General features: G+C 35.8%; 1 protein-coding gene across 1 annotated transcript; it reads right to left on the bottom strand.

Annotated features, from left to right (window-relative positions):
* Nucleotides 1-4961: 4961 nt before the first annotated feature.
* On the bottom strand, nucleotides 4962-8710 carry LOC111708954 (histone H3.3). The gene is made up of 3 exons (XM_023482478.1): nucleotides 8605-8710; nucleotides 6797-7085; nucleotides 4962-5443 (listed from the first exon to the last, which is right to left on the bottom strand). Exons 2-3 carry the CDS (start codon nucleotides 7076-7078, stop codon nucleotides 5315-5317), a joined length of 411 nt encoding a protein of 136 aa, XP_023338246.1. The 5' UTR covers nucleotides 7079-7085; nucleotides 8605-8710; the 3' UTR covers nucleotides 4962-5314.
* Nucleotides 8711-12834: the final 4124 nt, after the last annotated feature.

Raw genomic sequence — 12834 nt, 5'->3', positions numbered from 1 at the left:
AAAAAAAACAATTTTAAGGTAAAAAGGCTTAACTCTCAAAATCTTCCATTTTCTTATATCATCTATTGCCCCCCCCCTTCCATCCTTAAAATATAAACAAACACACCCCTAAATAAAAAGACCATAGGAATCCAATACATTGCACGTGTAATGAAAAATACTGTTTCAGCACTCTGCTCGGCTTGTTGCTAGCTGGACTGACTACTGTATACACTGAACACTGAACAGGAGTCAACTGCTTTCTTCTCTACTTACCCTCTTACATATTCATGCACTTAATTTGGCCTACATCTGAGGGCTTTAAGGGACTAATAACCTAGTTGAAAACCCAGTCTAGATATGTACAATACTCCTAAGCTAATACAGATCATCAGGGGCGTTTTCAGGATTTTGTCAAGGGGGTTTAAACTTTTTTTCTCACCCAAGGGGGGGGGGGGGGCTCAGCACTCATAGGAGGGAGTCAAAAACCCAAAAAAAACCATTTCACACCACTGCAACTCATAGATGTTTCTAAAGGCTGGAATAAACAATAATTTTTACTTATTTATTATTCTAATTCGAATTTTGCTAGAAGTTTGGGTTTTGTATGCTTTTCGTAGATTTTAAGTTGAGACCGATTTTCTTTTTCACAGCAGAAACACGGGAAACTATGTCCTAAATCAAAAAAAAACCTTATCTTCTCAAACTCAAATTTAACGGAGGTTTTATTCGCTGAATTTGAAAATTTTAGGAAAAAAGAGATCAATTTTGAAGTTTGAGGGAAAATTCCCACATAAAGGTGACAATCCCAAAAAATAAGTTGTTGTCGAGCAACAATTTACTTTGTATGACTTGGTAACATTAAGGTTGCATAACGTGAGTAACGTTTGGACTTGATAACATTTAGCCGCGTAAGGATCATCTATTTTTTTATTTAAAGAAAATTGCTGGGGTTGTTCTTGGCCTCAGGTATCCAACCCATCAGCACTCCCTCTATCGATACGCATATTCATCATGTCTGGGATAGCAGCTGGTTAGTCCCCTTAAGGCATGAACTATTTTTGAACCCTGAATGTAAGCGTACCTGGGTGAAGGGATACCAGAACCCGTAGTATTTTGTAACCCCAACATCCTTTAGACATCTAACGAGCAATTATTTTTAATGATTCTGTACGACAGTTATGATCAGCCCCCGAAAATATTTTATTGTCATGAAAAAGAACAGTCCCTTTATTCTATTTAAGATATCCCCATTGGTGGTATAATTGCTTCTCTTTCAGTCCTGTCATTGTAAGTTTAATTTTTAATGATTTAAAATGAAGGGTTTGTGCATTAGTATCTTCTAAATGTAAGAATTATTTCGAAATAACGGTAATTTCCTGGTAGACGATTTTGGGACCCCCCCCCATCAATTATGTACATGCATCTCATATTTAACGCAAGGATTAAGTTGGTCATGTGGCCGCAGCGCCCGTCCCCCTGTCTGTTCTAGCCGCGGCGCTAGGCCCCCTAGTTTGTCATAGCCACAATGCTCGACCCAGAAAGTGTCTTAACCTATCCTTACCATAAACATATACTAATTTTGTTGAAAATTGTTAAAATTGAAGGTCTGTCCTGGCGGCAACGCTCAGCCCCCTAGCCTGTCCTAGCCGCACCGCGCGGCCCAGAATTTATCCTAGCCTAACCTAACCCTGAAATAATACAAAATAAATATTTTTTGTTGAAATTAGATGAAATCTAGGTCATGTAAAAAATTGATGGGGGGGGGGTGGGAGAGGGTTCCAAAAATCTTTTACTAGCTCGGACTCGAAATAACTAAAAGCACTATTATTTCGGTTCGCAGAGTTAGAGAAGGTGCAAGCCTTTTTTTGATTTCATTTTAGACAATTAAGTCATCTAAATCAGGAGAAAATTTCTGTCCAATATTTCATAAAACTGCGAACCGAAATAATATTTGTGTTAAATCTGGAAGGTTCTTACATTTTAGGGGAAAATTTCTGTCCAAAAACTTTATTACGTCATAATGCAACTCGGCAATACGTAACATGGTTACAAGGCAAAATTGTACATAGCGATCATTCGTTTCTTCGGTGGACATGCAACTTTTTCTACCTTTATGTGGTGCATGGGACCGGAATTAAAAATCCATTATTGTGCATGAAATTTACCCTCAAATTTAAAATTAATATCTTTTCACTCTAACATTAAAATTATATTTTGTTAATTCTAACTACTGTGTTACCGGAATTAAAGTTGTCAGGCCAGTTTAGGGAGCTAATTGGTGCCACAAGCAACACAGCACAACAAAGTACAATAAAAATAACTTGATTTGTTCCCTAGCTAGAAACTTGTGAGGTTACTGCGTCCATACTGTACACATTTACAGAGACGGCAGAAGGGTGAGCCACATGAATCTTAAGTCCGAGTCATATCTTTGTCCATCCCAGTGAGTCAGTAGCAGCTTGCCTTAGTACTTTTAAAGTCATATTTCTTTGTCAAATTGTGGCAATTCTTTATCTGGCTTGGCTGCGGTACTGCATTCGTTGAGTAATGAGTTGGATTTCATCTGTTGTGCAATTTCGTTGAATTTATAAATAATATATAAAGGTATTTGTGTAAATATTATACCAACTTTCTTTTTCACAACTACATTCATAAATAGTCAAATTTCGAAAATGTAAAAAAGACTGTCAAGAAGGGTAGTTAAGGTGGCTCGGACGTGATAGTTATATAGAACACCTTCTCGCCCTCGCTCTAATCAGCTGATTCTGATTGCTGCGTAATATTAAACAAGGGGTAAATATTTCTGAAAATAAAACAAATTCCTGAAATATTTTTTATAGCCTATCGATTTTTGCTGGTTGAAATAAGTTCATTTTTTGATAAATTTTTGTTTTACAAATAAATGTTAAATAATATGATAATTGAAGACGACATTCCAAAAAGTGTTGAATGAATAAGAAAATAATCATTATGTTCCGGGGGGTGGGGGGGCGAAATTTGATTTTTAAGGGTTTCAAGTCAAAAAAAAAAAGGCTAGTTCTTGTTGTTAAAAAAATATGCTTCCAATTCAGCTGAAACGAAATGAAATACTAAGTATTTTGTCAAGGGGGTATACAAAAATAAATGTAGGGGGGGGGGAATTTTTTTGCCGGCCATAGGGGCTCCATAGGGGGGGGCAAAATTTGGACGGTAAATTCAAAAAATTTGGCTGCTTGGGTATCAGGCATAAGTATAAGATGCTTTAAAGGTACGCATATAGTCCAATTACCTCGCATTGTATACTATACTTTGTCTCTTCTTCAAACAGCTAACTATAAGCAGAAAAAAAGTATTGTTTAAAAAATATCGACTTTATAGTAAAAGACATTTTTTTAAATGAAAAACTCTACTTAAACTTAAATTCTAGATGAGATGAAAAAAGAGGTCCAGAAAATAATTATGACTTGTAAAAGTTTCAGTTTTGAAAAAAAATATGAGTACATAATCTATATAATAAAGCTCTTCATTCATTTATATGTAATTGCTATGGCCATGGCCAAACAGCTGAATTTTATTGAGGAAACTCATGGATACCCTTGGGGTAGACAAAACCTAAATAAATTATAAGTTTTTTGTTTTAATTTGTTTTTAAAATTCCACGGGCAACGCCTGGCACTTCAAATAGTTTCTAATAAAAAGAAAGATTACAAAACGACGGTGCTATGATATAGTAAATTAAATCCAAATTAAACCTAAAAATGGTCTTCTACTGCTATTTCCTAACTCAGGTCTTCGTGGCTTGTCATTTAAAAATAATTGTTTCATGGGCGGATACAGGATTTAAGTGAGGGGGGGGGGGGCAAAATTTTTTAGGAACCAAAAAATTCATAATTAGGGCCAAAAATTCGCGCCGCAGGAGAAAATTTTTTTTGACTTAAAGACTCAAAAAGTGTCAAAATTAATGACTTAAGACTAAAAAACTAGATTTTTAACTTTTCACACATTAAAGTCTATTAACAGATATTTTTCCTGTTTTGCACTAGGGTTTCTTTCCCTTAAGCATGCTATTGAGAAGCTTTTCTGAAAATAGGAACAAAAAAATTCCAAATTCAGGGGGGGCGAATGTCCCACGCCCCCTGAATTGTTTTACTTTGCTATCCATAATATCGCCCATCCGATTAGGATGAAAGTGCATTCTAAATAGAAATTTCATTCGGACTTCTTTCATGGTGGCTCTGGTCCACCGCTAATTGAGCAGCGAACTAATTTTTTTATGTTCTTCACTCCTGAGTAGAAGGTTTGTAATATGTGTAAAAGCCTGAGATCAGGGGGGCTACGGCCCCGCCTTCCCTGTATACGCCCTTGTATTTTGCTGAATTCGTGAATTGCGCAAAAAATGTATATGTATATATAAGTTCAAAGTTTCTTAAAAATAAAACACTAATTTTTTGTTTTGATTTTACGCCTTTATTGGGAAATATAGCAACTAAAAAATATTCCCCACTTAAAAAATACCTTATAATTGTTAGGCTTTTATCAATTAATAGTGTAAAATTCAAATTTCATGCAACAGCGCATACATGTCAGTTCTTAATGATAATGGCTAGGAAGTTATTCACCATTAGTTCGAAAGAGAAATTATCGATATGAATTGATTTACAAAATTTACCAGAGGTGTACACACTCCAGCGGCTTCAAAGACAGAATGAAAATTCCCGTGTACGCCTCTAGTAATATATCTCAGTAATTATTCCGTTTCCCCCGGAGTAAACCTTAACATATCCATAAATATTCAAACCATTTACTCTTCAGACCTAGAATATTAGTCCCTTAAAGAACTCTCTTTCAGTCTCACTGAAAGTTTATGCCAACTTTTATAACTTTCTATATGAACTTTACATTCAGTCAGTCACACTGAAAGTTAACGCTAACTTTTATGATTTTCTGTATGATCTTAAGTCACTCCTTCGACTCCTTCAGAGTTCTAAAATTTCAACAAGTAAGCTATTGATTTTTATTCTTAAAAGTTTGAAATGTCTATAGGGAAGTCAAAAATTGCACTTACAAATACTGTTATGTTTTATTGTATAGAAACGCTAAGAATGACAAAAAAACTATAATGTTACAACATACGGGTGTTGGGGCGCGACGCGCCCTAAATACAAAGATTCAAAAAAAGTCACGAGTCAACCAAATCCTCAGAGCTGTGATTCTTTAAAGAGTGCAAATGTCCCTAAAGTTACATTATTGGCAGTTTGAATAAAAACACAGTAGAGCGGGATCTAGTCGAATTGTACGGAACGGGTCGAATCGACGTGAGGCATCGTTCGTCCACGAGATCAGGCGAGAGTTCTTAAGCACGCTCTCCACGGATTCTCCTAGCAAGCTGGATGTCCTTGGGCATGATAGTGACCCTCTTGGCGTGGATGGCGCACAAGTTGGTGTCCTCAAATAGACCGACTAGGTAAGCCTCGCTAGCCTCCTGAAATATAAAAATCAATTTATAAAAAGTTTGCAAAAGTTTTTAAACTTTTTACAATACACGCAATTGACTCGATAAATATCTAACCAGAAAAAAATACCCACTGCACAATGAAAACACTCGAAAAGCGAGGGTTTGTATTATGGGCGGGGAGGAGGGNCCGGGGGAATTTAACATAACAGCCTTAAGATTCCTCAATTTTTATACTTTCTCCAAAATTACTACGTTGACCACTAAAAATTATTTTCAATGAGGGAGGGGGTTAATTTTAAGAATTATACAGAGAGAAGGTCGTCTTATATTTTAGAAGATATCTCATACAAACAGCGAGGACCGATATAATAAGCCCGGTTCATAGATCGAGCTATGACTTGACAGCTGAGCTGTAGCTGGTTAAAGCTGTCTTGAGTTTTCTAGTCAATGAACACAGCTAGATCAGACCTTAGGTGTGACTTCAAATCGTAGCTAAATTTCAGCTGATCCAAATCAAACCTCAGCTAGGATTTAGCTCCGATTTCACAGCTAAATCACAGCTAATGGGGAAAAAACTGGACGCCATTATTTACAGAATCCAAATGAAATGGGAACATTTATTCAGCCATTAAAATGAAAATATATAAATCGAATATAATATTTAGTTATATTGTTGTACTTTTAGTTTATCAAATAAGAATAGTTAATTTTGTTTACAAAATTATAAGATAATTGATTAAATTTATATTGCAATTAAAATGTAAACTGTTCATAAACAAATGAGTAAAAATAAATTAGAAAATTTGATTTTTCAAAAAAAAATTTTTGTTGTTTGAGGAAATGAAAGGGAGGGGGGCGTTGGGTCAAGGGGGGGATGAATTTTTATAAATAAAAAAATAAGAAAATTGCATATTCATCTACAGAAAATTAAAAAACTTTACTCTTTGTTTATACAAATTTGTCAACAAAATATGATGAAATTTTCAGAATTTAGTATCTTGAAATTTTGTCATACAAATTTTTTTCTTTCTTAAAAGACGACTTTATTAAAGAGATCGCTTTTTGTGCAAATGCCCAGTAAGATTTTTATTAAAGCTGTCAAATTGCTATGACTTCGCAGCTTGGATTACAGCTTAGCTGCGACTCGAAGTCACAACTATCAAATGCTATGACTTGAGACTAATGAACGAGGTGTGATCCAATTTTGAAATCAGAGCTCAGAGCTATGTCTGGAAATCTTAGTCCAAAAATCGTATGCTAGGTAAATTACCTTGAATTGCCCCGTAAATTCGCCCAAAACCCCAGTTTTTTTTCTCGTACATTAAATTTTCTTTTTCATTTAAAAATTCCTCTTTTCCCAATGATCAGTTTGGTTTTTACCTGAAGAGCTCCGATGGCGGCGCTCTGGAACCTGAGGTCAGTCTTGAAATCCTGGGCGATCTCCCTAACCAGACGCTGGAAGGGCAGCTTACGGATGAGGAGCTCGGTGGACTTCTGGTACCTCCTGATCTCTCTGAGGGCGACTGTACCGGGCCTGTATCTGTGGGGCTTCTTAACTCCTCCGGTGGAAGGGGCAGATTTTCTGGCTGCCTTCGTGGCCAACTGTTTCCTGGGGGCCTTGCCTCCAGTAGATTTACGAGCAGTCTGCTTGGTACGGGCCATGGTTCAACTGAAAATAATCATGTTTAATTCTTTAAATTAAACCAAATCTAATAATTCCAAGCATTGTAGATAATATGAATTTAATTGAGTCACCCCCACCCTTTTTCTTTGAAAGACGAGAAAAAATGCATGTGCCGAATTTTATTTACTATTTAATGTGTTGGTTTTAAACTATTATTGGACTCTTAGCTGTGTCCGCGGACCACAAAAAGCCGTAGAGGTCTAGATGTAAACATGTAGATAAAAAAGATTTAAGTAGAAATCTTAATAGTCAGAATTTGTTCTACTTTTAAATGTAATGTGAAGGGGGGGGGGGGGGAGGAACCGAAACAGACCAAAAAAATCCGTGACAAGTATATAAAGTATATAAGAAATATGTACAACTTCAAAAATCATTGATCCGAATTATTATTCAAAAGATATTGGAGTCCATCATAGTATACGATTTTTGGACCCCCCCCCCTCACAACCTTCCGATCAATTTTTCCATTATTATTATTATATATTATTCATTTAGGGTTAGGTTAAGGGGGTTTGTCCTAGAGAACGATTTTTGGTCCCCCCCCCCCTCCTATCAATTTTATACATGAACATTTATTTTTTAGCAAATTTATTATTGTTTTTTTTTGTTATTTAGGGTTAGGTTAGGTTAAGACACTTTCTGGGCCGAGCACTGCGGCCACAGGTTAGGTTAATTAAGACACTTTCTGGGCCGAGCGCTGCGGCTAGGACAGGCTAGGGGGCCGAGCGCTGCGGCCACGGGTTAGGTTAATTAAGACACTTTCTGGGCCGAGCGCTGCGGCTAGGACAGGCTAGGGGGCCGAGCGCTGCGGCCACGGGTTAGGTTAAGTTAAAACACTTCCTGTCAGACCCATGTACAAAATTGATGGGGGGGGGGGGTGCAAAAATCGTTCTCTAGGAATATACCAACACCTGATTTTTACCTTTGCTCAACATTCCCAGGAGGGGAACGAGGACTACTGCCCCCCCCCTGTGTACGCTACTGGGAGGGGGGGGGGGCAAAAATCGTTCTCTAGGAATATACCGGATAAGGAAATTTCTGGCCTAGCGCTGCGGCTAGGAGGCCGAGCACCGCGGCTAGGGGCCGGGCGCTGCGGCCACATGGTCAATTATATCCATGTCTAGCATATAAGACAAAATAGATAGAAGGGGGAGGGTCCGAAAAACGTAAATTAGGAAATTATCAAAGACCTTATATTAAAAGAAAAAAATCATTTAATTATGTAATCTACAAGCAAATGCTTAAAAAATCAAAAAAACTGTAGTGGATCGAGTGGTTAATTTCAAAATTGGTAAATAAAAATAATGAAATTCCAAGATGGCCACCAAAGGCAGGGGGATTATGCCAAACAAAGTAATTTTACACATCTTAAAAAGTTAATAAATGCCAGAGTAAAGATTAGATTTATAAACGTCAAATTGAAACACTTTTTTATTTTACAGAAACTAGAATTTAACACTAAATATTAAAAGAAGTTGGCGAAAAAACCCGCGAAATGTCTCACCTGATCGACGATAACAAGTTTCGGTCCTGCTAGTTCAACGTTCAATGAGGAAGTGCCAGTACGAGAGGGTTGATGAAAGGTGTGACGTCACGTTCATTCTCCACTCTCATTGGAAGAAATAAAGTCTTCTGTGATTTGTTGAAATTCTACGCAACTCTGTCTGTTATTGGTCAGATTTCCTGGCTTCTTATTGGAGGAACCACGGGTATCTCAATCCGTATAGTCCTCGTCCTAGTCCTATGTTGAAAGACTGAAATATCCCGAATGAAGTTCTACACTTCTACACGTCCCTCCTATACCTTTCTATTCTATCCTCTATATTCTTCTTACAATTTTTATCCAAATAACATGGAATAGAGAAATTCAGATTTCTTTCGTGGAAATTCATCCAAAAAATACGATGATTTGTGAAAGCTCTCTTGTTAGAGACCCAGAAAGCCCCAAATGCATACCCCTTTCAAACTGGCCAAAACAATGACCTCATAATTAGAAAGTTTTTTAAAGTGTTTTCTCAGTGCTTCCTGAAAGCTGCAGATTTAACGGAAACTCAAGCATAAAAATTGGTCATAAAAAAAAAAAAATTCCCACAAAAAAAATTTGCATCAGTAAATCTTTGATACACAATAAAAGTTTTTATCCATATAAGTTGTACCTAAAAATCCATAGTTTTTGAGCTTTTTTTGATTAAACTTTAAGATTCTTTAAGATCGAGGTTTCGTGAGAGATTTATATTTATGAATTGTCGACTTTCAGGGCGGAAAAGAATCGTGATGGAAAAATCCCAATCCCAAATAATGGAATAAAATTGGATTATTTTCAATTGTTAAAACTGAACCAACAAATATTAATTGCTTTTCCTCTTCATTTTAATTTTATTCAGCTTCGCCCCTTCCTTGACTCCATCAATAATATTGTACGAAACAAACACTTCCTAACTTTCCCTCTCTGAAATTCTATTTGTAAGACGACATTCAATCCCCTCTGAAAAACGTCGGACACTAAAAATTTGGGTATTTTTATACTTAAAAGAATAGTTAGTTGAGGAAAGAAATTAAATGAGTTCAAAAAATAACTTTCAATTACCATATACAAAAAAATTTAGGGGGGGGCAAAGGTTTGTTTGCCCCCATAGATAGAAAATATAACTACATTTTTTTCACATGTTGTTAACTTTGACTCCCCCCCCATTCCCATTTCCCTCCCTTTACATTTAGATTGTATTACATTCGCCCAACGTTACATCCATTCTACGATACTTCGGACCTAACCGCATGTGGTTTTTCAGTAGCTTCTCTGCTGTTGGTCCGATGAACTGCATATATGTCGGATACACACTCAATTGAAAAAAGTGTACCCGATCTACTGTAGGTCGGATGCACACTAACTGTATGTTGGAAGCAGACATTTTGTAGGTCGGATGCCGTGAAATTGTAGGTCAGATGAACTACCCAGCAAGACAACTGATATTTAATTAACATCAAATTGACATCTTTTTATGGAGTTTATGTCATTTTGACATCACAAAAATACGTAAAAACGAACCTCCCTTTTTTGTCACTAGGACGTCATTTTATAGCGTCAGATTTATGTCAAATATCCTTAAATTATGTCAATTTTATGCTTGTTTGCTGTCATTTTGAATGTTTTAGTCATCATAATGACATTATTTGATGTCACTATATATTCCTAAATGAGATCCTATTAAGAATACCTAACATCTCAATCAGGGGCGTACGAGGGCTTTTATTTAGGGGGGGGGGCAAAAAAAAAAGTTTGGTCCCCCCCTTGGCAACATTGTGCCCCCCCCTTAAAAACCCCTTTTTTGAAAAAATAATAATACTTTTTAAAAATTTTTTTTGCCCCCCTCCCACCTGGACTTGTTTTGTTCACCATAAAAAGACTACATTTTTGGATGCTACTAACCTTAGAGTCTAAAAATCATTCCTTTGCTTGAAAAACTAACTTTTTGACTTTATAGATTTATCACTTAACTCCATCACAGCTAACTAAATCAATAATCACAGCATCATTGAAAATTATATTTTTACTAATAAACGAAATTTCTTCTGAAATTTTTAGATAGAATTTACTCTATCTACATATTCACCAACTCTTTTAAGCTACAATTTTCTGGAATTTGCTTGCACAAACATTTCAATGATTTTTTTCAGTAGAGAGCTCAGACAGTCTTATATAGGGTGTAAAGCTATAAGTGCAAGATCGTTAAGTCTGCTCTCCGTCATAGTACATCTTGTGTAAAGAAGTATTCTCTTTAGAAGGCTAAAAGTTTTCTCTCCTTGAATTAACAGTGAATATAGACAAATCCTTAGTCTTTGTCATTGTCAGGTGTTACTTTCTAAACGTAGTTTCCTTTTAATTTTTATTTTTGGAACTCCCAGGGGGGGGCAAGAGGACTACTACCCCCCTAGGTACACCCCTGTGCCTGACCTGAGGAAGGGAAATGCAAGCAGATGTAATATTAAAAGAGCCTCCCCCATGGGTGCCCCCCTCAGCCTCTCAGAGGGGGCACGCGTAGAGGGGGGCGGGGGGAGCGGCCCCCCCCCCATCGTACGCCCCTGATTTCAATGAATTCAAATAATGTCACATAATATGATAATATTTTAATGATGTCAAAATAATGCCACTTAAACATTTTAATGTAGTCTTAGAACCCTATTTTTATCCAATTTACACATCACTTAATATCCCAAAGCTAAATATTTTACTCAGAACTATGTGTAAGCTCATATTCTGATCTTTATCTTAACCTTGAGAGAGCAATCCTACTGCATTACATTTTCAATATTTAAATACAGTAAGACACATAAAAATGTGGAATGGGAAGACAAAATTTAAGCAACCTTAAGCATATTTAATGTTGTTTTCAAGCAAATAGTTTTAACAGTAGCATGAAAATCAATTAATTAAGTGGAACGGGTCTGCATTAGTGTATACTCTGCATAATTGCTGTTGTTTATGCTCATTGGAATATTTTAAATCATTACTTAAATCCATAAACCGTCTTAATGTTCCACAGTTTTAAGGGTCTCACACTCACTGTAACTTCAAGCAACAGCTCATAGAAACCATAGAGTTTAAAAAATGTTGTAACTTTATGAAATAATTTATTAAATTATAACTATAATTCATAAAAGTAATTTTACAAATCTAAATATTTAACACAATTACAGATAATATTGATTTCTTTTGTAACTTGGCGTTATTACAGCATCTTTAATGTTTCCATTAAATCTTCATAACATTGCCGAACTGTTTGTCTTGAAAATTGTTGAAGCAAGGGAAAAGAACAAGTAAGAACAGATTATAAATTGCTTTTAACTGCAAAAAAAACCGGTCAAAAATGCTGTTAGTTTAAATTTAAACGCGAAGAAACGTTAATAACCGAAAATAACTCGCTTTAAAGATGATTAGCACGGTTTAAATCAGTTAGATTTTAAATTGGTTATTTCTCTATTAAAAAAACACGTCTAAACCCTTGGTTAACTTTGTAAAAAGTCCTTAACTGGTGTTTTATAAAACGAGTTAAATACAATTTTAAACCATTTAGAAATCTGACATTGGTGTTATTATTACGGTTAAAATACAAATTTATTTTTACTTTAAAGCTTAAAAAGAAGATTGTAAATCGTCTAAATTCCTTATGTATGAAGTCTTGAAACACTCTGTAAAACCGTCTTAGTAAGGGTAGGATGGAAGTACTGTAGGACGAGTAGGACTGAAGTAACATTACCGACATTTAATTACAGGGTGTCCCACGAAACATGGCAGTTGGTGAATGGTTTTGAATGTCTTCTTCCATATTTTATATTTCAGTTTATTTCGTTAACAAACTCTTTTACTCAAATATTTTTTACTTTGAAATCAATTTTCTATAAAATCAAAGAACTTAACAAATCATGAAAGAAGACCTTAAAAACTATTCACCAACTGTCATATTTCGTGGGACACCCTGTACCTCTTAACGTGATATAATTTTTTACCCTCAATTATTAATCCAGTAAGTTCCAATCAGCACCCTCTATAACTATGATTGTAAGCTGCGTATAAACTTAAAAAATGTCATTAAATTACTGCAAATAAGTCAGAATTAGACTTTATAAGGTTCCAAAATTTCTCTCAGATAGACTCAGACGGAAACGAAGTTCTTGTTTATTATTAATAATAAATTCCCCATAAAGCCCCCCCCCCCCCCCCATTCCTCACAACGAA

The sequence above is a fragment of the Eurytemora carolleeae genome, unplaced genomic scaffold, assembly GCF_000591075.1.
Source record: "Eurytemora carolleeae unplaced genomic scaffold, Eaff_2.0 scaffold808, whole genome shotgun sequence".
Taxonomy (NCBI): domain Eukaryota; kingdom Metazoa; phylum Arthropoda; class Copepoda; order Calanoida; family Temoridae; genus Eurytemora; species Eurytemora carolleeae.
This window is presented reverse-complemented; position numbering and strand designations above follow the sequence as displayed.

Bases quoted from the DNA above. Each gene is read 5' to 3' on its own strand.
- LOC111708954 (XM_023482478.1), bottom strand. From the start codon at position 7,078: ATGGCCCGTACCAAGCAGACTGCTCGTAAATCTACTGGAGGCAAGGCC. The intron at 5,444-6,796 runs GTAAAAACCAAA...TTTATATTTCAG, and splicing joins CCGCCATCGGAGCTCTTCAG to GAGGCTAGCGAGGCTTACCT.